Below are 26,764 nucleotides of genomic sequence, written 5' to 3' on the forward strand. Positions count from 1 at the left end.
TGCATTTTCTTATTGAAAATTGTATAATTACCTGTATTTTTATATTGCAAGAAGTTCACGTGTTAAACTGTATGAAATGATTAGTGAATGAGGGAAGATCACAGAATGGATATCAAATTTTTCCTGGATCATCGATAAGAATTGTTGTTACTTAGAGTAAGAAAGAAAGTAAAAGTACCTTCAAAAAATTCTTTTAATTTGAGTCATATCAAAAGCTATATACTGACATTTGTAATGTGTGTCTTCTTTCCGTCTCCTTAACAGGGTCTTTGGCATGGACACAGGTTCAGCAGGAGTATTGGAAGTGACTGATCAGACTCCTGTCCTGTTGGGGAGGACGGCCATGGCAGCTAGTCTCACGGATGTAGGAAATTCGTTTAGTGGGCCACCTAATCCTTTAGTGAATAGATCTAATAAATTTCAGAGCTCATCAGTGGAAGACGACGATGATGTTGTGTTTATTGAACCAGTACAGCCGCCTCCTCCTTGTGCACCAGTGGTGGCTGATCAAAGAACCATAACATTTACATCATCGAAAAATGAAGAGCTGCCAGGAAATGATTCCAAAATTCTTCCTTCCTCAAAAGAATTGGCTTCTCAGAAGGGGAGTGTAAGTGAGACGATCGTCATTGATGATGAGGAGGATATGGAAACAAATCAAGGGCAAGAGAAAAATTCCTCCAATTTCATTGAACGGAGACCATCTGAGTCTAAAAACAGAACCAATGATGTGGATTTCTCCCCTTCCAGTTTTTCAAGAAGTAAGGTAAATGCAGGAATGGGTAATAGTGGTATCACCACAGAACCAGACTCTGAGATTCAGATCGCTAACGTCACGACCTTAGAAACAGGCGTCGGCTCTGTGAGTGATGGCCAGTTAGAACACACTGACGGGAGAGACATGAACCTGATGATCACACACGTAACATCCCTGCAGAATGCCAGCTTGGGAGATGTCTCTAATGGACTGCAGTCAAGTAATTTTGGTGTTAATATGCAAACATACACCCCGTCTTTAACTTCACAGACCAAGACTGCAGTAGGACCTTTCAATCCTGGTAGAATGAATGTGGCAGGAGATGCATTTCAGAACGGAGAGTCTGCAGCTCATCACAATCCTGGTAAGCAGTGAGGGTCCTCTCCCGTTCCCCCTCTAGGGATTGTTTACAGGCAGGTTCTTCTTTCCGTGTCCTAATTGGTGCTATTTTCGTTAGTTTACTCATGTAAGGTGTGTTAATTCTGTTGACTTTCAAGTTTCACATTTTAACTAATAAGAGATATAAAACTATGTATGTAATATTTCTCTGTAGAGTATTAGAAAATTAATCAGAACAAAATACTCTATTCACCATACTCAAGTCTAATAATAATTTGGCATTCTATTTGTCATATACTCATTTTATGCTCGTGTGTTTTTAATGGTATGGTTTTAATGTGCAAATAGAGAATGAAAAGATAGTTAGTACATGTGAGGAGCAATATAATGTTGTGTAATTGCATTTAGGTTTGTGTTTAATTTTGACTGCCTGTCTGATTTTAATTTTTACTTACTAGCACTAATTTTTTTTTAACCTGTAAAGATTGGTAAATTTCTTGACTATTTGAAAATACTTTCTGCAGGCAGCTTTACTCTGTGGAAGCTGTGAGAAGAGTTCTGTGGCTTTTCCTGACCATGTGAGGCCTCCCTGTCTCTCGTGTACCTTCTCTTCTTAGGCTTCATCATTTTAAGCTTTATCAGCCTAGGATTGTGGGGAATAATAAGAAATGGCTGAAACAGAGGCTGTGTAGAATGTTTTGTGACATACTAGTTTTTTCTTACTTATTCTTTTTGGATATGAGAGTAATGTCTAATTACTGAAGAATGTTTGGAAAATCCATAATTGAAAACCGGTGGGGAGAAACCTTTATAGGTGATTAACTGAAGGTTTCCTACCACTGTTGATAATGGTTTGAGTGACTGGTTGTCATTTTTTCTCCTTTGTATTTCTTAACTTGCTTGAGTGCAGTTCTTCATAATGTTCCTTCTTGTTTTCCCTCCACTTAATGTGGCTCTGTATTTTTTCATGCCACTAAAATTGTTTACACATGGAAGTTGTAATGACTGCACAGTGGGTTTCGTTATACCAGTCGCCATATTTGGCTTTTACATTATTTTCCTTTTTTGGCTGTTTTTGGTATATGATGAACTTTTTTCCGCTCAAATTTCTGATGATTTCTTAACATTTACTCCTAGAAGTCAAGTTACTGTGTCAGAGAGTGTCACTGCTTCTATCCGTCCAAACATCATTGGTTATAAAAAGGTTCTGGTTTATAGTGATTTTGAAAAAAGTATATTTCTTAATACTTAGTTTTGAAAAATTCTAATGTATGTTTTTACATATATTTGTTGGTAGGTCATTGATGTGTGCATGTGTATGTGAATTTGTGCGAGTATTTTTAAGTTGTGGAAAGAGTTTGTCATGCTGCCTTCTGGAAAGGTTTTACCAATTTAAACTGCTATCAGCTGTATATCTTTCCTTCTGGCTCACATAAAAGTTTAAGACATGATAATAGTCAAATTAGTTTCAAAATAGCTATTTTGTCTCATAATTTTAAATATATTAAAAACATGAAAAAGAACGTAGTGTGCAGTCTTTACTGTTGAGGATGGTACATTTAATTGTAACCTGAGATTGCAGGATAGGTCTAGCTTTGCACACTTTCCCTTCCTCTCGCCCCTTTAAATACCTAACAGTAGATTTGTAACTTTTGACCATATCAAGAGTATATGTTTGATTTTGTTAATTCTCTATTTAGTTCAATTCCAGTTTTTAGTATTTAAATAACTCTTAAGAATATTCTTATCCAGGTGTCTTGGGACCCCTAGTATTTGAGGACTGTTGCTGAGTTAGGGAATATCAAGTGGGCATCAGAAAGCCATATACACCTCTTGCTCCTGAGTTTACAGATTAGCTGAGTTTACAGATTAGCTTTTGTGTGTATCTGCAGTCTTTGTTTGTAATGGAGAATTGCAACATCCTAGGTGTTTATGCTGGCTCTTAGACTAATGATGACTGGCAAATTAACCTCTATTCCTTGATGTCCCTTGTGTAAAACAGAGGCTTCAGATAGAATGCTTAAGTCCCTTCCATTCCTAGAAGTGTGTTGATGTTGGAGGAGGTGAAAATTTGAAAGTAGGGGAAATGTAAGAGCTAAAGTATAGATAAAAGGAGCTACTGTGTTTAGTTTACAGGACCTAAAACTAAATTGAAAAAAATTTGCCGTTTTTCAAAGTCAAGTTAATAGATGATTTTAGGTTTAAATAGGTTCCTTTAAGTATATATTCAAATGAGAAGCCTACAGAGTTGAAAATTCTAAGGAGCCACTATTTATGTTGTAAAAGCTATTCCTTCTAACATATATTCAAATAAAATTTTTGTTTGACAGCCCTTCATGAAATGGAACTGCCATTTCAGTGATTTGCATTCTTTGTGTTCATTAGTATTTTTACCTCTTCATTAAAACCGGCCCTCATGGTAGCAGGGTGACAGGATTCTGGATTGCACTCTGTTTACTCTCTGTATAAAGTATGATTTATTTGGAGGGGTTTGTGGATTAGGTAAAATTTGAATAGCAGTGTATGTAGCCCCTGGAAACCACTAGGTCAGTGGACTGGTCAGAACCAGGAACTTGCCCTCTTTAAGGTTTTGATAGTAAAAAAATGTCCTCATACTCTGGATGTATTCGTACTTTGTTTTTCATATGAAAGGACATCTTTTTTGTATGGAAGTTCAAATTTCACAAGGAGCTCAAAAGGAAAAATACTACAAGAGGAGAAAGTAGTAGAAGTTAGAAGCAATATCATGAAAACTTTCAAAATGTATTGGTATTGCTGCAGTCTATGGGGTTGCAAAAGAGCTGGACACAACTGAGCAACGGAGCATGCACACACACATTCCTGTTGCATCGGGAAGCTGTGGAGCGGTGCCCAGCGGTGGGCTGGAAACTCACTGCTCATCCCACTGAAGAGGACTGTGAAGGGGAGAGGGGTGGACTTCTGCTCCCTAGCGCTGGACTCCCAGCTCTCAGTGCCATGCCCGGTAGGCTGTGCTGCTGGCAGGGGCAGCACCCCTGGGTGGTGGTGCGTTGGTCCCCATGTCTGTGTAACACTCTGATTTCTTTGATATTATGTGATGTACGTAGAGGCCATGGAATGAAACATGTATATGGAAAAGCTGTTCTCAGAAAGATTTATTTAAATTTTTTTATTATTTTTTAATTTTTTTGGCTGTGCCATGCAGCATGTGGGATCTTAGTTCTCTGACCAAGGATCAAACCCATGCCTCCTTGCAGTGGAAGCATGGAATCTTACCACTGGACTGCAAGGGAAGTTCCTAAAAAGATGTTTTGAGTATAATCATTTATAAACTTTATCCAACCTATGTTATATTTGTCAAAGGTTCTGGTTGGTCAAGATTTTATTATACTTTTATGTTGATATATGTGTTCCTTGCTTAAAGTCATATTCTGTAAGTTCTTCCTGTTTAACAACTAATGGCTAATACTTTTTAGTGCTTCCTGTATGCCAGTCACTGGTTTTTAAACCATATATTATTTCATTTAAAGTTTCCATTTGCAGTTGAGAGATGAGTTTGGCGCCAGGTGAGTAACTTCCCTGGCTAGTAGGTAATGAAGCCTGCATGTCAGCCGTGCTGACTCCAAGGTCTGTGCCTTTGACCATCCGCTGTACTGCACCTTCCTGATGTCTGAAATGTGTAGAGAATATTTCTGTGATATAAATTTCAACGTATGTGTGTGTGTGTTTTTTTTTAGATTCTTGGATCTCCCAGTCAGCATCCTTTCCCCGTAATCAGAAACAGCCAGGGGTGGATTCTTTATCACCAGTGGCCTCGCTTCCTAAACAGATTTTCCAGCCTTCTGCCCAACAGCAACCCACTAAACCAGTTAAAGTCACTTGTGCAAACTGCAAAAAACCTCTGCAGAAGGGACAGACAGCTTATCAGCGAAAAGGATCAGCTCACCTCTTCTGTTCTACTACCTGCCTTTCTTCCTTCTCTCACAAGCCTGCTCCAAAGAAACTTTGTGTTATGTGTAAAAAGTAAGGTTTGCCTTTCAGCATATTTCCATGTGGTTGAATATTGGTGATATAAAATTTGAGAAAACTTGTTTTAGAGGTGAATCACTGTGTTTTGAAAATGCATAATTTGTAGAGCATTAGAGTGTTCTCTTGGAGAAGGCAATGGCACCCCACTCCAGTACTCTTGCCTGGAGAATCACGTGGACGATGGAGCCTGGTGGGCTGCAGTCCATGGGGTCGCTAAGAGTCGGACACGACTGAGTGACTTCACTTTCCCTTTTCCCTTTCATGCATTGGAGAAGGAAATGGCAGCCCACTCCAGTGTTCTTGTCTGGAGAATCCCGGGGACGGGGGAGCCTGGTGGGCTGCCGTCTCTGGGGTCGCACAGAGTCGGCCATGACTGAAGCAACTTAGCAGCAGCAGAGTGTTCTCTGTTGAGCTGAGGTGGTTTAGGAATAAGAGCCTCCTACTTGGATGGGCTTTTGGGTTGATATAGATCCTCGATCCCCGTAATTATTTTTATCTGTGATCTCCATTGGACTTGAGTTTGTAAAAATACATACATGCTTATTTACATTACTAATTATAAGAATTTAGTTCTAGCCCGATAAAATTCTTAAGCAATTTATGTGTGACTAGTTTTGTATTAAAATACGTCAAAATTTAGAGTACTTTCATGTTAAGATTGTTTAAAATTGGCAGAACTTTGGTTATTGTATGCATTTATTTATGTTTGTCTTAAACGTTAGGTCATTTTTTAATATTCACCTTTTGACGACTCAAGTACCAATTTTTTGACAGCCTTGTAGTCCTGCTGTTTCTATGTCTGGCCTCACTAGTTAAAAATGAGATGACTACGGCATGTTCTGTACAAGGTCAAGCAGGTGGATTTTCTGTACCATCTCTTGAGCAGCCCATGTTTGTGAAGATATTTTAGATCTTAGAAATTTGAAAAGGGCTGAGTGCTCTGTAAGTTTAGTAAATTCAAATATTGGTGCAATTGTTTTACATTTTTTGATTGCTTTACAGTAATAGACTTGCATACAGTAGTGTTGCTGCTGCTGCTGCTGCTGCTGTAGTGTTAAGACCTGGAAATTCAGAGTTAAAGGAAAGTTTCGAATGTCATCAATGTGGTTGTTTCTTAACATTTTTAATTGTAGTTGAGAGCTGTACAGAATGGTCAGTGGGGTTATTCTGGGTTATGGGATGTATTTAAATTCACTTTAGCTCTCTAAAAGGATGTTGTATTCCTGTGACCTAGATACCTCATGGTTTCTGCTTACCTGGAGAGGAAAATTGCATAAGTATCGTAATTTATACCTCAGTAAATTAGGCCTTGACATTAAACTCCACATTTATAACAAAAACTTTTTTTTTTAAAGTGTTTCCAGTGTCTGAAAGCCTTGTTAAGGAGCTTGAAGATGAAGTGAGTGGTGGCTGGGGTTTAATAGTACTGCTTCTCAAGCTCCTGTGTTCATCATATTTTTATGAACCAAGAGTTTTTACATAGTAAAGGTGATTTAATGAGTCTAAAAATGGTTCCAATTTATGGAAGTTAAAAATGTCACTTTTTTTGTATTTATTTTTAAGTGGAGCTTGACTTTGCTGCTTTTCAGAGATATAACTACAATGAAAGGAACTATTGTTGCTCAAGTAGACTCGAGTGAATCATTCCAGGAGTTCTGTAGCACATCTTGTCTGTCTCTCTATGAAGACAAACAGAATCCTACTAAAGGAGCTCTGAATAAATCAAGATGTACAATTTGTGGTAAACTAACAGAGGTTTGTATTTCTGTGCTTTATCACTTAGTTCTGATTGTTTTTGACTGTTAACCATATATTATCAGTATGTGTTTCCTTAAAAGTGAGGGTATATGAAATCTGTCTTATAACTATCCCTTTATGCAGTTATGAAAAAATTGAAATATAGCATGAGTTCACTTTTTCCTTGAAGTTGGGAGCACTCACAGACAAAACCATAGTGTTTAAATGGTGCTAAACTTCAAACAAGAGGCAACAATCTTGTCTAAGCAGTGAAATAAGTGGTGGGGATATTTTGGAGGATTTCATTAAAAATATGGTTTTGGCATTTGATGAAATAAAAAGAAATCTGTGTATCCATCCTTATTTGAATTATTTATAATAGTTCTCCCTATTCTGTATAGCAATGTACTTTATTTTCTGTTTGGATCTGTTTTAGAAGTTTTATACTACCCAGCCTGGATTGCTTCCTGTCACTTATAGAGACCTCTAGGGAAGCCTGTATTATAATCCTGGTGGTCCTCCCTGTTTTCTGCCATATGTGTATTCTGTGTGTTTATTTTAAAAAAGTTTAAAATAATAATGAAATGTACTTTGTTTTGCCCTTTTCCTAAACAAACCTTACATAGAAAAATAGAGGCATTTTCTTTCTGTTGGATGGAGCACCTTGTGACTTAAGCTACATGTTGTGTATTAATTTGTGTTTTAAAATTTTGCTTGTTGTTTTTCTTTTAGATTCGCCATGAAGTTAGCTTTAAAAACATGACTCACAAGCTGTGCAGTGACCATTGCTTTAACAGATACAGGATGGCTAATGGCCTTATAATGAACTGCTGTGAGCAGTGTGGCGAGTACTTGCCCAGCAAAGGAGCTGGGAACAATGTCCTGGTCGTTGATGGTCAGCAGAAGAGGTTTTGCTGCCAGAGTTGTGTCAGTGAATACAAGCAGGTAATTCAACACTGGTTTGAGTGTGTTTTTAAATTGCTGTAATAGTTTTACTCTTAACAGCATTTAGTAACCAGATTTATCTTGGGATCTCATTTAGTTCCATTATTGTCTTAACATCTTAGAGATAACCTTATCTCAGAAATGTGGAAATATATGTAGATGGTTGGAAATAAGGTTGTGATTTTACCATAGGTAAATGCTTACCAAAGTGATTCTTGTTTTGAATTTTTTTGGGGTGGTGGAGAGGGGTCACAAATATGATTTTTCAGATTGTTAATGCTTAGGAATGATTATCTTATTTCATTTGTAATATTAATTTGAAATTAATTTGAAAGATGTTTTTGATTTAATTTATTTTTTAATGATTTCAAAAGTCAGAAGTTGGCCCCCATTTCTTTCTTCTGTTGGTTCCTACTTATTCTTTATACACATCAATTTTTAATAGTATTTTCTTTTCTGTTCTTTCTGAAGAATTAAGGAAATAATTTGTTCTTAGTTTCTCTTTTTTTCCTGTACAAAAGGGAGCATACTGTATGTACTTTACTGTACATTTGTATCTTGGACGCATCCCCTGTCAATATATTCCTTATTCTTCTTTTCATGGCTTAGTTTTTAAGTATTTTGTGAGCTGGTTGTTAACCCATTGTTAAAAATTAAGTTTGAGAAACTTATAAATTCTATTTGTATTAGTCTGCTAGGACTGCCATAACAAAATACTGAGGGGTTCAGACAGCCAAGAATTTTCTTTCTCACAGTTCTGGAGGCTTAAAGATCAAGGTGCCCTTCCAGGGTGATTTCTGGTGAGGCCACTCTGCCAGACTTGTAGGGAGCCTTCTCTCTGTGTCCTCATGTGGTCTTTCCTCTGTGCTCAGGAGAAAGAGTGTCCTGTAGGACTTCATTTAGTCTTGACTGCCTCCCTAAAGCCCCTACTCCAGATACAGTCTCATTGGGACTAAGGGCTTAAAGATAATGTATTTGGGGTGGAGGGAGACAGAGAGTATTGAAAACAAAGAAAATAAATACTTAAAACTTAGAAATTCCCAATTATTTTATTATATTTTAATGTTATCTGTGCTCTTGAAGTTATTTCCATGACTGTATTTGTGTGGTGGCAATATTGTATGTAATAGAGTACATCCGTGTCTCCCTCCCCCAATTCATGTTCATTTTATGCTGGTGTCATGTGGATTATGGTGTTTCCTCTCACCTCCCAAGAGCCAGTGGTCACCAGTATACAAGACAACACTGGGCTGACTGTTGTTTATTTGGTTACTTTGCTGTGGATATTGTGTTATCTCCATTGTTTTGCTGCTACAGATAACCGATGGTGAATGACCTGGCACAGGCACAGCTCAGAGATGTTTTGGGTTCAGTTCCAGACCACTGCAGTAGATTGATTGACTGACTGACTGAAAGTCGCTCAGTAGTGTCCGATTCTTTGCGACCCTAGGGACTGTATAGTTCATGGAATTCTTCAGGCCAGAATACTGGAGTGGGTATCCTCTCTCTTCTCCAGGGGATCTTCCCAACCCAGGGATCAAACCCAGGTCTCCCATATGGCAGGCAACAGAACGAATATTAAAGCGAGACTTAGTCTACTAAGTGTGCAAGTAGCTATCATGTCTAAAATAATGTACATACCTTAGTTAAAATTACTGACTGTCATCTGAGCCTTATTTTTCTATAGGATCATTAAAGTTATAATTATTCTGTAAGCTGGGCATTGGCACTGGGATAGAGCAGACAGGCATTTGTAAAGTTGGATGAGGTTGTTTTAAGTCACGAAATAGGTAATTAAGAATCAGCTTTTACAGGTTGCTTGTTGACCTTTCAGTCTGGGAGTCTTTCTTTATATCTTTTTATATGGACCTAGAACCTATTAGACAGAATAAAGTGAGTCAGAAAGAAAGATAAATATCATATTCTAATGCACATATATGGAATCTAGAAAAATGGTTCTGAAGAATTTATTTGCAGGGCAGCCTTGGAGAAACAGATATAGAGAATAGACTTATGGACTTGGGGAGAAGGAAGGAGATGGTGAGATGTGTGGAAAGAGTAACATGGAATCTTACATTATCATATGTAAAATAGATGGCCAATGGGAATTTGCTGTATGGCTCAGGAAACTCAAACAGGGGCTCTGTATCAACCTAGAAGAGTGGGATGGGGGAGGGAGATGGGAGGGAGATTCAAAAGGGAGGGGATGTGTGTATGCCTATGGCTGATTCATGTTGAGGTTTGACAGAAAACAACAAAATTCTGTAAAGCAGTGTCTTTCAATAAAAAAAAATAAAAATAAAGCCTTTTAAAATCTTCTTTTAGGTAGGTAGCCATCCAGGCTTCCTGAAGGAGGTTCGAGATCACACACCAGACTCTTTCCTCACGCAGCCCGAGGTAAGTGGGAGTGTGGCCTGGCCATGGCTTACACATGACGCATGCTGCTACTGCCTTATTGTGTGTCTGAGAATCATGTCCATTTGGAAGCATATTAACATTTCTGAACTTAAAATCTGTCATGATGATGATCGTTTTCTTTATCTCTTCAGACAAACAAACTTTCATTTCACTAAATATTACGTGTTTTCTTGTGATGTATTCTATTGCTTTTAGGTATTTATGTTATTAAAAATTAGTTTTAGATACAGATTTTTAACTCATAGTCCTTGACCACAGTGAGCATTTAAATGTAGAATATAAAAGTCCTTCTCTTTTACCTACCTGAAAGAGGGGAAGAAACCTCTTTCTTTCAAAAACTGTTTCCAAATCTATATTTGTTAAGCTGCATGAGTAAATTAGTATTTGAATAATAACTGTATACAATTAACAGTAATTAAAATTGTAGTACAGCAATCAAAATAAGACATTTAAAATTAATACTGCTGTTTGATTCATCTATAGACTTTATTCAAAATTTGTTCGTTAATGTCTGTTATTACAAATTGGAAAAAAATTTATATAACATCTAATCCAGGATCATAAGCCATTATTTAAAGAAACCTTTTTTTCAGTTTCTCCTTCTCTCCTTCTGAGACCCTAGTTCCAGGTGTGCTAGACTTCCTGCTCCTGCCCCTGGTCACAGTGGCTCATTATTTATTGAGGTTTTTTAAGTCTTGTTTTTCTTCTTGCTTCCTTGTAAAGACTTTCTATTGTATCTTTGGTTTTACTGGTTTTACTCATTTTTTCTAACCAACTGTTAGTTCCGTGTGGTGTAGTTTTTGGCTTGGCCTTTGTGTCATCTCTAGAGGTTCTGTCTGTGTCTTTTTTATGTCCTCTTATTTCTGGCCTCATTATGTTCATGTTGTTCTTCCATGGGTTTCTTGAGTATATCAGCATATTTATCATAGTAGCTGTTTTAACAGCTTTGCCTGCTCATTTCATATGTCCTTTTTATATAAAATTTCTGTGTTTTAGAGAGTTATACAGTTGGCCCTTTATATCCACAGGTTTTGCATCTAATGGATTCAATTGACTGAAAATGTGTTGGGGGTGTGGGGGTATGGCATAAAATTCCAGGAACTTCCGAAAATCACAAGTTAAATTTGCTGCATACTGCCAGCTGTTTATATAGCATTTACATTGTTTTAGTTATTATAAGTAATTGAGGGAGATGTGCATACTATACCATTTTATATAAGGGACTTCTGAACTGATCCCTGGTCTGTCTGGTCCCAGGGTCTTTTGTGACCTTGATATTTCTGAGCACTGCAGGACAGGTGGTGAAGCTCCCTTGAGTTAGGTTTGTTTGCTGTTTTCTCAGGATCACACTGAGGTGGTGCATGGTAGGCAAGAATAGTAGGTAGCAGTACATGTCCTTGTGCAGCGTCAGACCAACAGGCACGTGATGTCTGCTGTCCGCTCTTGTTGCATTGTCTTGGCTCACTCGGTCAAGGGGGCGCTGTCCCATTTCTCCAGGCAGTTGCTGTTTTTCCCTCCATATATGTTATTTTGAGGGGGTGTATTTTATACTACGTAAATACCGTGTTGCTCAGCAAACTTCTCAATATTTTTAGCATCTGTTGTCAATTAGAAAAATTCTTAAAATTGCAAAACTAGTATATATGTATTGAAAGAAAAATTGTAAACTATACAATAGTGAAGAAAAGCATGATGGTGTGTAAATTTTTTAGATCTTTATTTTACTGCACAAACATCTTGCAATGTGAAGGAAGAATTTCAGGGTTTTTTTGAATGAATGAAGTACAAGGTTTGCTTGAATTTCTCTCTTAATCTTCACTTTGTGTAGAAAATAGTATAATATCACGTCATTGTTGACAATTTACCACTGCCTCTCCTCTACAGATTTAGTTCTTCACTGTTCTTCTGCTTTGGATTCCTTTGGTAACATGGTTAGATTGATTCTCAGAATGCTGTTAGATGCATAAGTAAAGTATCTATGATTACAAATAGGACCAGTTATTCAAAATATAGTTTTAAAAGTATTAAATGAAATGTGATTTATGCACATGGTATTAATGCATTAAATAGTAAGGTATAGTGTTTAATATAATGTTTTTTGAGGTTGACATCTGTGATACATTGATACACCTGCCAGTATAGATAAAAAGTTGGGAATTTTTATTTTTGACAAAGTCACATGTTCTGCTAACTAGTGTGGTTTATTGCTTCTAATTAGATGAAAAACAAAGCTTCATGTCAGTCGGTTGGATGTTAATGAATTTGAAGGGGTATGTTTTTCCATGTGGTATTGTGGACACAAGTTAGCTTTCAGTTGTTTCTGGACGTGGCCCGGAGTTGGTTTTGTGCAGCCACACACATACCCATTTCCTGGGTTAGATTCGCAGTTACAAGTCCATCCAACCTTTATTGCTTGAGCACCTACCAGTGCTGTCCACTCGCTTGGTTAAAAATGTAAAAAATGAGATATTTTGCTTACATAGTAAAGGCAAAAATAGGGGAAAGTTTTGGAATCATGTGATGGATTTTTATATTCATGTGGAGTTGGTTAATAAGGCACTTTTTTTCAGTGAATAGACTGGAAATGAGTCCATTTGCCACAAACACCCCATTATTTTTACCTTTTACACCAGCGCTGTTTCAATCAGATCTACTTCATACTTTTCTCTTTCTTTTTACTGAATTTATAAGTAGGTTTCTTCTATGCCTGAATGGGGAATGTAATAATTGTGAATTTGTTTCACTTAATTTTGTTCCTTAAACCACTCAGTGCATATTTATAGAAGCATGAAGTTTAAATATGATTATGTTGATTGTTTACATAGGAAGCAGAGAAAACACGGCATGGCAGTGTATGTCTTTTTTGCTAATACTTTCCCATTAGGTGGGCCCTTTCAGGGTTGAAGTAGTGGCAAATGTAAAGGTGGCTGTTAAAGTGTTCTCAGTATTGATGATTCTGTCTTTCTCAGTGTCTTCACACCAAACTATTTCTTAGTGGGGACCAGCTGCTTAGCTTCTTGTTTACTTGACCCAAGTTAATTGGTCTACTTTTTATTGGTATGTCTTAAAAGTTACTAATTATTGATATTTAGCCATTCTGACAGTGAACTTATTGTCAACTTGAAGGATATTTCAGTTAAAACATGTAGTGTAGGTTAGAGTGGATGATTGGGCCTCGGTTATGTTGGTAAGACAGTTCTTCCTAGGAGCTGCCTTGTGGAGGTCTCACGTCCACTGCTGAGAGCCACTTTGCTTTTCTCTGTGTAGATCTGTGACACAATGGCAGGTATCTGATATTTTTAGTATTCCTTACTTGTGTTGTGGTGCCAGATTTTAAACATTCTTTTCTTTTTTCCTTGTCTTACTGACGTTTTTTCCTTCCAATATAAAATTTAAATTATTAGGTTCCAGGAAAACATATTTCGTTCCAGACAAAAAAACCAGCCTCTCCTCTATTGTCCTGTAACCTTGGGAGAATCATAATTAAACTTAACAGGTTTGCAGTTATTCTTATTTTTTTCCATGTTAGCATTCTTTTGCTGTTGATAGGTTTTTTCACTTTTTTTGAGCCTTTCAAAGATTGAATAAGGAGATGAGTTGCTTTCCACTTTGAGAAGTAAAGTTTATGACTTCCTTTAGGTGTTGTTTTAATAAATAAGGAACCAGTATGAATATGACATCATTCCTGGAATATAAATAACTTTTCTCATAACTTTTCCATTTATTGTATGCTGAGGAAGTTTTTCTCTTTTATCAGTGTTGTTGTTTTTGCCTAATGTTTTTACCTTCAGTTTATTGTTTTGTTTTCTCAAATCCTGTGGCATTTCTGAAATTTATCCATGCAGTTTGCTCATATTTTGTTATTTTTGGCCTGATTGTCATTTCCCCCTGACATCTCTTATTTATTTGTCCGTGGAATGTCCTGACGCCTTCTTATATCATCGTATTGTACTGCGTGGTGTTGGGTGCAAAGATAAGGGAAACAATCTAAACATCACGTGGAAGGACGGATGCTCAAGTCCCTTCCATGTGATGAGCTTGTGTCTGCAAATGCAGAGGACTGAAAAGATGATTACTTTGCGTCGTGAAATGTGACATTTTATGTAACTGATTATGATAATTCTTTTACCACTCAGGATAAAACATCAAATAAAAGTTGCACTTAAAGGTTTGCCTTTAGTTTTTACGAGGTGATTCTTGTATACAGACACACCAGCCTCTGGGTGTGTTGTTGGAGACTGTGCAGTGATGCTGCTTTTGTCCAGTAGATTCCAGAGTGGGCCTCCTGTGCCTTCCCACCTTCACTTTCTCCTTGTTCTCTCAACTACACAGGGTTGGCAGTATTCACATTTGGCACAATTGACTTTATTATTACCTATCAACTTAATTATTAACTTTAATAACCAAAAATAATTTTGAATGGAGTTTTTTTTAATTAAAATGTAAATGTTTCTATGTTTTATGTTGGTTGAATGAGGTTTTAAATGTAGAAGCGTGGTAAATCAGTTTTAAGGGAAGTGTCAGAGTGCTTTGAAATGGCAGCAGCTCAATGGAAAAAGTATTTAACATCTTCAAATTATTCCTTTGAAGGACTGTAGTTGTTTGACTATTAGGATTCATTAATTTCTTCTACCATAAGATGAGGAAGTGTGTCATCATGGTGAATGGATAAACAGTTTGCCTTATATTTTCAGTTTCTGTTTACTTATGTATAACGATTTGTTTTAACTCAATATGGAAAACCACTGTTTTTGAAGGAGACTTAGCTTAGATCATACTTTTGTTTGACCCTAATATAGCTGCATTGCAAATAAACTCAGCCTCAGATGAAGACTTTTGACCCACTAAGCCTGATTAGAGATGAACAGAATTGTTTTACAGAGAAAAAAAGTATAATGAAAAATACTTTTCTAGTTAAATTCTTAATTTTCTTTTTGTTTCAAATTTTAGAAATATGGAAAACTGACCACTTGTACTGGTTGCCGAACACAGTGCAGGTTTTTTGATATGACTCAGTGTATAGGTCCTAATGGGTATATGGAGCCATATTGTTCAACTGCTTGCATGAACAGTCACAAGACAAAATATGCAAAATCACAAAGTAAGTTTCAGGTATTTGGAAAGTTTAAGAACTTTAATAACATTAATAATTTCTTCACTATTTCTCCTCTTTTTATGCTCATTTTAAACCACATATGGTTTATTTTTGTCATCACACTAAACTTTGTTAATGTAAAAAATTTTTAATGGTTTTGATCATTTAGTTTTTAAATTTTTGGTGGAGTTTGTCCATGCCTGTGTTCTTAGCTAAAATTGTTTTTCCATTTAAACATTATCTAAAACTGAGATTGTTTCATGTATGTGTGTATGTTTTGGAGACATGGTATCAGACTCTTTTATGACAGTATTTTTTTAAGGTGCAACTAATCTCAGAAATTAATAAAATAATAGTGTATAGAAAGTTTCATTAGTAGACTAGTCTGAGAGGTCAATTAAGATTTTTAGGAAAAACCTTGGCTATTTCATAAAAAAATCTGATACATAATTTTTCTCTCTTAGGTTTGGGAATTATTTGCCATTTTTGTAAGCGAAACTCCTTACCTCAGTATCAAGCCACAATGCCTGATGGAAAGTTGTATAACTTTTGCAATTCCAGTTGTGTGGCTAAATTCCAGGTTTGTTCTTTATTTTGCTTAATGCTTCAGATACAATATAGGTAGAAAATGAACACTGTGACATACTTCATCTGTATTTAACATGCTAAGTTGTACATGGTTTTGTTGACAGTCAGATTGGAGGGTGGAGATTCTGGAGCTAGAGCAGGTGTGACTTTACCAGTGATCTACTTAGTGTGGGTACTCAAATTGGCTTCTTAACTGTTATTTGTGATACTGATCTTGAAGGAAAATATATTTTAGTTATCAGCCTTTAAAACAAAAAGGTAAGTGGTCTAGCCAGCAAAATCGAGTTCATTTGGGAATAGCCAACCAGGAGGCGCCACAGACAAGTCTGGAGAACAAAGGAGGGGTTAGGGTTGCCTTGGGGGTGGTTTTGAGCCCAAGTTACCAGAAGGCTGGTGAGAATCTTGAGTTGTTGCTGGGCATGGAGACAGTCTCCCTCCTGCTGGGGTCTGTGGGGTGAGCCTACCAGGTGGCTCTGTTTTTCAGTGAGAGTTTTCTTGATTCATTTTCACAGTGTCATTGTGCTCAGTGCCTGCTGTGCAGTGTGTTCTTGATTTGAGTAACATCTGACTTTTAAGGGGAAGGTTCTATTTTGTGCTAAGTGGATGGAAAAGTAGGATGTGAAGGGGTACCTGGAATAACACTCAAGTTTGGCCTTGGAGTACAAAACAAAGGCTAATAGAGTTTTGTCAAGAGAACATGCTGATCATAGCAAACACCCCTTTTCCAAAAACCCAAGAGATGCCTGTACACATGGACATCACCAGGTGGTCAATACCAAAATTAGATTGATTGTATTCATTGCTGCTTAAGATAGAGAAGCTCTATACAGTCAGCAAAATCAAGATCTGGAGCTGACTGTGGCTCAGATCATGATTTCCTTTTTGCAAAATTCAGGCTCAAATTGAAGAAAGTAGGGAAAACCACTAGACCATTCAGGTATGACCTGAATTAAATCCCTTATGATTATACAGTTTAGGTGACAAATAGACTGAAGGGATTAGATCTGATGGAGTGCCTGAAGAACTATGGATGGAGGTTTGTAACATTGTACAGGCAGGAAGTGTACATTCAAAAGAAAAATAAATGCAAGAAGGTAAAGTTGTCTGAGGAGGCCTTACACATAGCTGATGAAAGAAGAGAAGAGAAAGGTATTCGCTTCTGAACTCAAGAGTTCCAAAGAATAGCGAGGAGAAATTAGAAGGCCTTCTTAAGTGAACATGCAAAGAAATAGAGGAAAACAATAGAATGGGAAAGACTAGAATCTCTCCAAGAAAATTGGTGACATCAAGGGACTATTCCATGCAAAGATGGGCATGATAAATGACAGGAACAGTAAAGACCTAACAGAAGCAAAAGAGATTAAGAAGAGTTGGCAAGGATACACAGAAGAACTATACAAAAAAGGTCTTAATGGCCCGGATAACCATGATGTGTAACTCACCTTGAGTCAGACATCCTGGAGTTTGAAGTCAAGTGGGCCTTAGGAAGCGTCACTGTGAACAAAGTTAGTGGAGGTGATGGAATTCCAGGTGAGCTATTTCAAATCCTAAAATATGATGCTGTTCAAGTGTTGCACTCAGTATGCCAGCAAATCTGGAAAACTCAGCGGTGACCACAGGACTGGAAGGGGTAAATGTCATGTCATTCTCAAAGAAAGGCAATGCCAAAGGATGTTCAAACTACCGCACAGTTGCGCTCATCTCACATGCTACCAAAGTAATGCTCAAAATTCTCTAAGCCAGGCTTCAACGGTACGTGAACCATGAAATTCCAGATATTCAAGCTGGATTTAGAAAAGGCAGAGGAACCAGAGATCAAATTGCCAACATCCACCAACTAGATCATAGAAAAAGAAAGGAGTTAAAAAAAAATTTTACTTCTGCTTCATTGACTATGCCAAAGCCTTTGACTGTGTGGATCACAACAAACTGTAGAAAATTCTTAAAGACATGGGACACTCATGTTTGCTTATCTCACCCCAACCTGTAAATCCTTTTAACTTTTTAAAGTGTAATGAAACTGAAATTCCTGGTTATCCATTCGTTGTTGTTCAGTCAGTCAGTCATGTCCGACTCTTTGTGACCCCATGGACTGCAGCACGCTAGGCTTCCCTGTCCTTCACCATCTCACAGAGTTTGCTAAAACTCACGTCCATTGAGTCAGTGATGCCAGCGAACCATCCTGTCCTCTGTTGTCCCGTTCTTCAAATCTTTTCCTCCCCAACATTGCATGTAAAAAACATCAATTGAGAAAAATTATGAAAAGACTATTTTCATGGATGCACTTGGAATGAAAATGATTGCAGTATCAACTGTTACAGGCAGAGTTGGGAATTGTGTTCTTCTGTGTTTTGTTACTGGTTCAGGACTTGGTGTAGCGACCTCACTATTTATTATTTGTTTGTATTTTCTTAAAGAAAAAATCACAGTTGAACTTTATATTTTTTTTCTTTTTTCTTTAACAGAAATTGTGTGGTAAAAAATGAAATCCAGTTTCATCAAACTAAACTTATTATGCTAGTATTTTTAAAGACAAAATTGAAAAATGTCATTTTATATGTTGAGGAGATAAGAACTTAAAGATGTGTATTATTTTCTGGATGTAGTTGATACTTGATGGTTGTCACAAATAAAATTTGTAAAACCGCGTCAGATTTGGTATGTCTTGTGCTCTGTTTTAGGCTCTCAGCATGCAGTCATCTCCCAACGGCCAGTTTGTAGCACCAAGTGATATTCAATTGAAGTGCAACTATTGCAAAAATTCATTCTGTTCAAAGCCAGAAATCTTGGAATGGGAGGCAAGTCATGTTTTATTATGCATGCTATCTTCTGCTACAGTGAAAGTCTAGTATAGTAATAATGGCATTTTCATTTGAGCAACTATTTCATAGTGAATAAGGATTCGTTTTTCAGATTTAGTGAAGATTGGATTATTTGCTTTTTTTTTTTTTTTAAATGTGGGAGTAGCACCAGGAAAGGACCTGTTTCTTTTTAAGTCAAAGAGCACACTGAAGTCATACTCCACATTGTGTTCATGGTAGTGTAAGGAGTCTTTGCTTGGCCATATACCTACAGCGTCTTCTGTGTGGAGTGTTCCTGTTCCCACCTCTCTCCCCACCCTGTGTTTATAAGCATTGTCTGTGAACTGTACGATCTTATACTGCCTTAGGTTTATATTGTCATGTAACATTTTATAGTTGTGTTTTATCAAAGAATCCTAATATGAATTTTTTTTCCACCCTTGTCTTCACCAGTGTATTAATTTACTTTGCCATATCTTTTCACCAAAGCAGAAACTCTGAGTATTAATGTTTGTTTTGGAAAGGGGTAGTAAGGAGTGGATGGAAGGAGGGAGGGGCAGGGTGGCCCTGGCTAGACGCAGCTTCTTGAGCTGTGTTCACCTGCAGTCATTCTGTCATGTTTTTGAGGGCATGGAGTATGTGATAAGATGGTCACAAGATGTAATGCTAACAGCAGCTGCCCTTGAGCCAAACCTACTAGTGGCTCTTGGCTCATCCCCGGTGTCTTAGTCTCAGGCAGAAGGTGGTTCCCAGAACGGGACCACATGATTTCTGAAGTACTTTGGAAATCAGAGGTTGCATTATTTAGTCCCTAAATTTTTTGTTTTGCTATTTTGTTTGGTGCTGTCTTAAGAGCATTTAAATTGGTCATTCTTTGAGACTGTTATCGGCACCAGTGATGGTTTTCAGTGACTGTTCCCCTCTTTAAATCACAGCAGAAGAAGGATATTAGGCCCGTAGGAGGGAGTGAAGGAGTGCTGAAGAAGGAGGGGAAGGTGCATAGCATAGCACACACAGGAGCCAAGGGCCCTGCACACACTGGGCCTGGCGACCCGTGTGAGCAGGGTCCCCACAGCAGCCCCAGGCTGGTGCTGCCCACTCTGTGTTCCCAGCTGTGGGTCTTTACACGAGGCTGAGTGAGCCTGACCCGCAGGCCTCTTGCTTCTCGTCCCACGATTGACGGTGAGGCTTCTGGGAGGGCTTGTCCCCTGTGGGGCAGCTTGTCTCACTCCTGGGGTTGTTTCCAAACCTTGGCCTTTGTCCCCTTGGTCTTCAGATAGTGCTGTGAGTGTCAGGCAGATGGTTTGGACCTCGTCTCTGTGCTCTGTAGTAGGAGAGGGAAGGCTGCTGCCCTGGAATGTTACCTTACCCCTGCTCAGCTGGCTACTTGTGAAGTCACTCTGGCTCTGGTGGGTTTGGGGACAGGAGACACAACTCTGTGATTATTAACCTGCTCCACTCAAGGGAACCAGCTTAGACTGGGCATACACCGTTCAATGGTCCCTAATAGGGCTGTTATTGTTAATGCTGTGGCAGGAATGTGACTGAGCCTACTTGACTGTACTCCACAAAGAGTACTTCTTTTTGAGTGAAAATCATATTATTGTCCTAGTTCTTATCTTTTTGTAGCTTACCCATGTTGTACCTTCCTTTGTTTTCCCATTTCTCCAGTTCTGTTAGCAACACTGGACTGCCACCTTTTCTTAGTGATACTTGCACTTTTATTCTTTGGCTAATTTTAGGGTAGTTAATGGTATTGAATTTTGTGGAGCTATGTCTAAATACAGCAGTGAATTAGTTAAATTAGGTGTCTGTGGCCTATTATAGGAAATATATCACTAAGGATTATAAGATTAAGTAGGTAATGATTTAACTTTGTTTCTGTAAAAGTGGCTTGTTTATTTCTTAAACTTGTTCTTGAGGTGGTTGTCATATACTTACCAAGGTTCCCATTGTGCATTTAGAACAAAGTTCATCAGTTCTGCAGCAAAACTTGTTCAGATGACTATAAGAAGCTGCATTGCATAGTTACATATTGCGAATACTGTCAAGAGGAGAAGACTCTTCATGAAACAGTAAATTTCTCTGGCGTTAAGAGACCTTTCTGTAGTGAAGGCAAGTGTATATACAGTGTTGTTCATAACTTTAATTAATATTTAATGTTAATTTTTTGCCAAAATATTTTTGAACTCTCACTAAATATGTTCAGAGTAGCAGTACAATTTTAGTATAGCTGAACAAAAAAATTGTTTGTTTTTCTACTGTTACTAATACTATATATATATATACACATAGATAGATCTCTGGGCCTCACAGTATTTGATCTCTAAGAACTTGATAACATGTTTTTCCATTACAAGGAAGTTTTGAGGGTGAAAGAAAAGAAAAGCATTGCCACACCAGGTCATTTCTAAACAGGCAAATAGTGATCTGAAAGTTGATTTTCCAGGTGGATTAGTTACTGTCCACTGGCTCCATTTCCTGCCCAGTTGACTGGTTTGCAGAGGTACTCCCTGTATCAGTGCGGGCATCACCACAGCCAGAAAAGACCTCCAGGTTTTCAGTCTGGGAGGCCAGGGAGATGCTGGCCCTGGTTACAGTACATCCGGGAATCCTCTTTCATGTATAGTTTTTGCTGCTCTGGTGCCAGGCGGCAGGTTATAGAGATGAACTCTGTTTCTCATTCTGATTCTCCAGAGATAGGAATCAGGATTGTAGCTATGGGCTTTGGATTCTTTATTTATTATTTGTGGCTCTCCCTTTCAATTCTTTGGCCCCAGGCACTGGACTCTGCTTTCCTACCTGCTGTCCTTATCTGTTATTTCCCAGTTTTTTTTCCCCTTCTTCCTGGATCCTCTTTTTCTATCGATATCTTCTTCTGGTTCGAGGCGAGAGCAAGGTTGGGAGATCCTAAATGCAGTAGAGAGTGACAGCAGTATCAGAAGACTCTTAGTCCATCATCAGGCGTCTTCAACACACGAGGCCATGACTCCAGGCGGCACTGCCTACAGCAAGCATTCCTGCACATGTGGGTCTAGCCCCCTGGAGAAGAACAGTCACAATTACTGTGAAGATTGTAGCTTAATGAAAAGTGACATATGCTTCATTGAAAAGAATGACTAAATTAATTTAGCTCTTCTGCCTGAATTTTTGTGCAGTGGCAGTCTCAGTGATTCACAAGTCGGAACATGTCCTTGTCAAGGGCTTGCACACACATTAATGGTCTTGTACTGTTTGGATTATGTGGATTTTATGGAAATGAGGGACAAGTAGCAACAAATAGATAATTGACATTGAAGAACATAATTTTCAAAAGGAACTTATAACTTAGGGCTATAAAAGGTTAAAAGGGATGTGTATTTTTTTTCTGTTTAATAATATATTTTGTGCTTTCTCTTAACTACACCTAGTTCTCTGCTGGAACCTGTCAGAAATAACAAAACATGTAATACCTGGTACTACCATCAAAAGCTAGTTAGAAAGATAAAGTTAATAAAGGTAAAATATTAAACATGTTTTAAAATATTGTTCACAGTAATAGAACAGAAATCATAAGGATGGTTCATAAGTAATGGCCTAGTAAATTACATAGGAAACAGCTGCCCTTCTTATTAAAGAGTGGGTAGGATTTCGTAGCTACAACAGCAGAAGTTCATTCTTACGTGCACATCATGAGTAGAAGTGTGAAGATTATTTAATCCTTATAAAGATACAGGGAGTAAATAAGATTTAAATGTAAGTTAAAATAATGCATTTATATAGTAGGTAAAGGAAGTGTTTTAATAAAAGAATAGAGTAACACTGCTCTTTTGGGCAAGTCATTAAACCAGTTTTACTTCCCTGAAGGTCCTTAAGGTGACAGACACTTGTAAGGTTAGAGACTTGAGCTAAAATGCCTATTTAGCTGAATGTCTGCTCAGTGCCTCTCAACAATCTCCATGTTTCAGTTCTCTAAATGCCCATTTGTGCTGTGTTGATAACACTCAAGCAGGATTATATTTGTACAGAGCAGGTATAACAGTTCTGAGTCATTACCAGATTTGAAAGCCTTACTGCATTAATTATTTGAACCTGCATGATATTCTAAATCTAATATTCCACGCTCTGTTCCACTGTTCACAGGCTGGTGTTGATCACAGTAGATTTCACAGTTTTGATCAGGAAAGAAAGAGGACTTTATGTGTAAATTTATAAACACTTTCTAAAGCCAATGATCTATTTGACATGTCAGCTCTTTCTTACCTTAAAAATCAGTTTTTGTTTTAATACTAAAACCTTATATTTTTCAGGCTGCAAACTATTGTACAAACAGGACTTTGCACGGCGTTTAGGACTGAGGTGTGTGACTTGCAATTACTGCTCTCAGCTGTGTAAGAAGGGGGCAACAAGGGAGCTGGATGGTGTGGTGCGGGACTTCTGCAGTGAGGAGTGCTGCCGCCGCTTCCAGGACTGGTACTACAAGGCAAGTACCCCCACCAGCCTCACTCCAAGCCTTGAGGCATCACTCCCTCAACAGGGTGTGTCTTTGTTTGCAGTAGGGTCGTTTAGCAACATGGAGTATTTATCTAAAGTTTGTGTGTCATTAGTTCACTAAATAGAAATATTTTTGATGGCTTCTTTATCAATTATGAATATTGGTAGGTTATTGTTTTAGATACTCAGGATGTGTTTTAAAATATTATTCTCTCCCTTTAATTGTGGATCTTTGAAGAATTTCAAATGGAAAGGATGCTATGGATGAATAGAGACTAGAAACATTTACCTTGAAATTGTGAATGCATATGTAAGTGTCTTAGAAATATCCACTTTTAAAAAAGTAGAAGAGAAGTCCCTTTTGGTCCATTGCTTTGATTTCTTTTTCAGTAAGAAAATGAGTATAAATTTGGGCTTTATTTAGTCAAAAGAACTTTTATTACCTGATGAAAACCATGTAGTGCTAAAGCTTTGCTATGAATACAGTTTTAAAGCACTTAAGGCCAGATGTCATTGTAACCTCAGATTTGTGAAATGCTGCAAAAGAAACCAACAATAAAATGGTTGAAACATGTACGGTAGTTTAGTTTCTTAATGAAAGTTACTAGTGGTAAAGTGACACTACTTAAAAGAATTATAGGAATTCTCAATGTAGGTCTTGAATATACAGCTTGACATAGTAACAAGCATCTGTTAAATAGAGAAAAGTGATACTTTACAAGTTGTCATAGGAGAAGATTTTGTTGCAGTTTTAAAGTTCACTATTTTACTGTTGTTTCTATTTTAAGCTTTAGAATTAAGGTTCAGATTTTAGAAACACTCAGGATAAGTACTAACTCACTTGAACACAGATGCCTTTCCATCTGAAGCAGCACCTTGTTACAGGTGAGACGTCACCCAGATGTTAACTTCAGTGACTTTAAATGCTCAGTTTCAGTTTAGCACACACAAGTAAATACCTTTTCTTACATCATGCAGAGGTTTTAAAAATCGGTTTTGGATCATTTGAAAACAGTGAAGGTGTTTAATGGCACAAATGTGGAAACTCCATTTTATTACTGTCACCTTTTTCATCATCTGTTTTATTGTTTGAGACAGAAGTTGTTACCCTGTAGTACTAAGGATTTCCCTGTCTTTATTTTATTATACAGATTTCTGCTGAATTGTGTAATTGTGAATTCAAAACTTTGATTTTAAAAAATATCTTAGAGGATATTGCTTTCTCTTCACAGCACATGAACTATATTTCTCTGTGGCTTCTTTCTTTGATTTGATTCTTTCTGTTCTCTTTTATATTATTTATAATTAAAATATAGAAATCCTTTGGTTTCCTTTTTTCTTTTTTGGGAAGCAAAGAAGTGTTCTTTGGCAGAAGACCAAATTATTCTAGATGTCATCTATTTAAAGGATAATTGTAGCTCGTGTTTTTATGTGTACAATAATGCAATTTCACTGAGGCAGTACATTTCAGAAAGTTGAATAATTAATTAGTGACAATTATGTTTAATATCGGTATTCTATACATTAAACATTTTACTTCTTGCTTTCATTTTAAACCCAGCATATCTTTGTATAATGTATGACATAGCATTACTATAAACTGTGCTAATTGGAGGAGTAAAGGTACTTGATAGAAGTTTGTGAGGCATGCAGCAGTGATGATTTTAATGTAATCAGTAGGATTTCGTTCCGTTCCGTCACTCAGTCGTGTCTGACTCTTTGCGACCCCGTGGACTGTAGCCTGCCAGGCTTCTCCATCCATGGGATTCTTCAGTTCAGTTCAGTCGCTCAGTCGTGTCTGACTCTCCGCGACCCCATGAATCACAGCACGCCAGGCCTCCCTCTCCATCACCAACTCCCAGAGTACACTCAAACTCATGTCCATCGAGTTGGTGATGCCATCCAGCCATCTCATTCTCTGTCGTCCCCTTCTCCTCCCGCCCCCAACCTTTCCCAGCATCAGAGTCTTTTCCAGTGAGTCAACTCATCGCATGAGGTGGCCAAAGTATTGCAGTTTCAGTTTTAGCATTCAGTCTTTACAATGAGCACCCAGGATTGATCTCCTTTAGAATGGACTGGTTGGATCTCCTTGCAATACAAGGGACTCTCAAGAATCTTCTCCAACACCACAGTTCAAAAGCATCAATTCTTCAGCGATCAGCTTTCTTCACAGTCCAACTCTCACATCGATACATGACCACGGGAAAAACCATTGCCTTGACTAGACGGACCTTGGTTGGCAAAGTAATGTCTCTGCTTTTTAATATATTATCAAGGTTGGTCATAACTTTCCTTCCAAGGAGTAAGCGTCTTTTAATTTCATGGCTGCAATCAGCATCTGCAGTGATTTTGGAGCCCCAAAAAATAAAGTCTGACACTGTTTCCACTGTTTTTCCATCTATTTCCCATGAAGTGATGGGACCAGATGCCATGATCTTTGTTTTCTGAATGTTGAGCTTCAAGCCAACCTTTTCACTCTCCTCTTTCATCAAGAGGCTTTAGAGTTCCTCTTCACTTTCTGCCATAAGGGTAGTGTCATCTGCATATCTGAGGTTATTGATATTTCTCCCGGCAATCTTGATTCCAGCTTGTGCTTCTTCCAGCCCAGCGTTCCTCATGATGTACTCTGCATATAAGTTAAATAAGCAAGGTGACAATATACAGCCTTGACGTACACCTTTTCCTATTTGGAACCAGTCTGTTGTTCCATGTCCAGTTCTGACTGTTGCTTCCTGACCTGCATACAGGTTTCTCAAGAGCCAGGTCAGGTGGTCTGGTATTCCCATCTCTTTCAGAATGTTCCACAGTTTATTGTGATCGACACAGTCAAAGGCTTTGGCATAGTCAATGAAGCAGAAATAGATGTTTTTCTGGAACTCTCTTGCTTTCTCCATGATCCAGCAGATGTTGGCAATTTGATCTCTGGTGCCTCTGCCTTTTCTAAAACCTGCTTGAACATCTGGGAGTCTTACAGCCTACTAAATGGGAAGACTGTTGCCCCTCCTGATGGATCATTGTGCCCCTGTGGAGGCAGCCGGTACTGATTCAGAGTCACTGCCTGTGAGTTTTCCCTCAGCCATCTATGTTTTCTGCACTTACCATGAGTCCACTTTATTCACTGTTACTGTCATGTGGTCATCTTGAAAATGTGTTAAATTGAGTCCCAACCAAATTACATTTTCGTGAACCTCTCTCCCTTTCCACTTTTTAAATTTAAGAACTTGAAATTTTAGATTTTAGTTAATTAAACAATGTGACCAATAATGCATAAAAAGTGCCTCATTAGGGAATGTTTACTAACAAGGGCAGGTAGCCCAACAGAACACACATACCGAGTTTCCACCTTTTTTTCATCTTCCTTCTTCAGTTTGGGAGACCACCTAGAGTATAAATGGCTTTACATTTTTGTTTATTTAAGTCTTTTGATACTATGTTTAAATTTTTTCTACCTGTGTTTGTTTAGCTAGACAAGACATTTTGAGTAATCTGTGCAGGTCTGTGTAGTGGTTTGCTTTTGGATTTAAGATAGAGGTTAATTAAGTACTGTCTAATCTAATTTAGAATACAAAAACCATTGAAATCATGCAACCAGGAAATGCTGAG

At 37.8% G+C, this 26,764-nt stretch overlaps 1 protein-coding gene across 6 annotated transcripts in view; it reads left to right on the forward strand.

The window, feature by feature from the left end:
* The window catches only part of LOC129556404 (zinc finger MYM-type protein 2), a 69,790-nt gene that overhangs the window by 25,143 nt on the left and 17,883 nt on the right, over positions 1–26,764 (forward strand). For 4 of the 6 annotated variants that reach the window (XM_055426419.2, XM_055426418.2, XM_055426421.1 and 1 more), the window contains exons 3-12: positions 265–1,121; positions 4,813–5,098; positions 6,694–6,859; positions 7,574–7,786; positions 10,112–10,183; positions 15,155–15,305; positions 15,764–15,879; positions 18,569–18,685; positions 20,653–20,803; positions 22,978–23,150. In XM_055426419.2, coding sequence (XP_055282394.1) covers positions 275–1,121; positions 4,813–5,098; positions 6,694–6,859; positions 7,574–7,786; positions 10,112–10,183; positions 15,155–15,305; positions 15,764–15,879; positions 18,569–18,685; positions 20,653–20,803; positions 22,978–23,150 — 2,292 coding nt within the window. In that variant the 5' untranslated portion in view covers positions 265–274. The remainder of the gene's footprint in view (positions 1–264; positions 1,122–4,812; positions 5,099–6,693; positions 6,860–7,573; positions 7,787–10,111; positions 10,184–15,154; positions 15,306–15,763; positions 15,880–18,568; positions 18,686–20,652; positions 20,804–22,977; positions 23,151–26,764) is intronic. The other 2 variants (XM_055426422.1, XM_055426420.2) reach the window with 1 other exon arrangement.

This window comes from Moschus berezovskii, chromosome 13, assembly GCF_049115385.1.
Source record: "Moschus berezovskii isolate FMDL1 chromosome 13, NW_MosBer_1.0, whole genome shotgun sequence".
In the NCBI taxonomy this organism is placed as follows: domain Eukaryota; kingdom Metazoa; phylum Chordata; class Mammalia; order Artiodactyla; family Moschidae; genus Moschus; species Moschus berezovskii.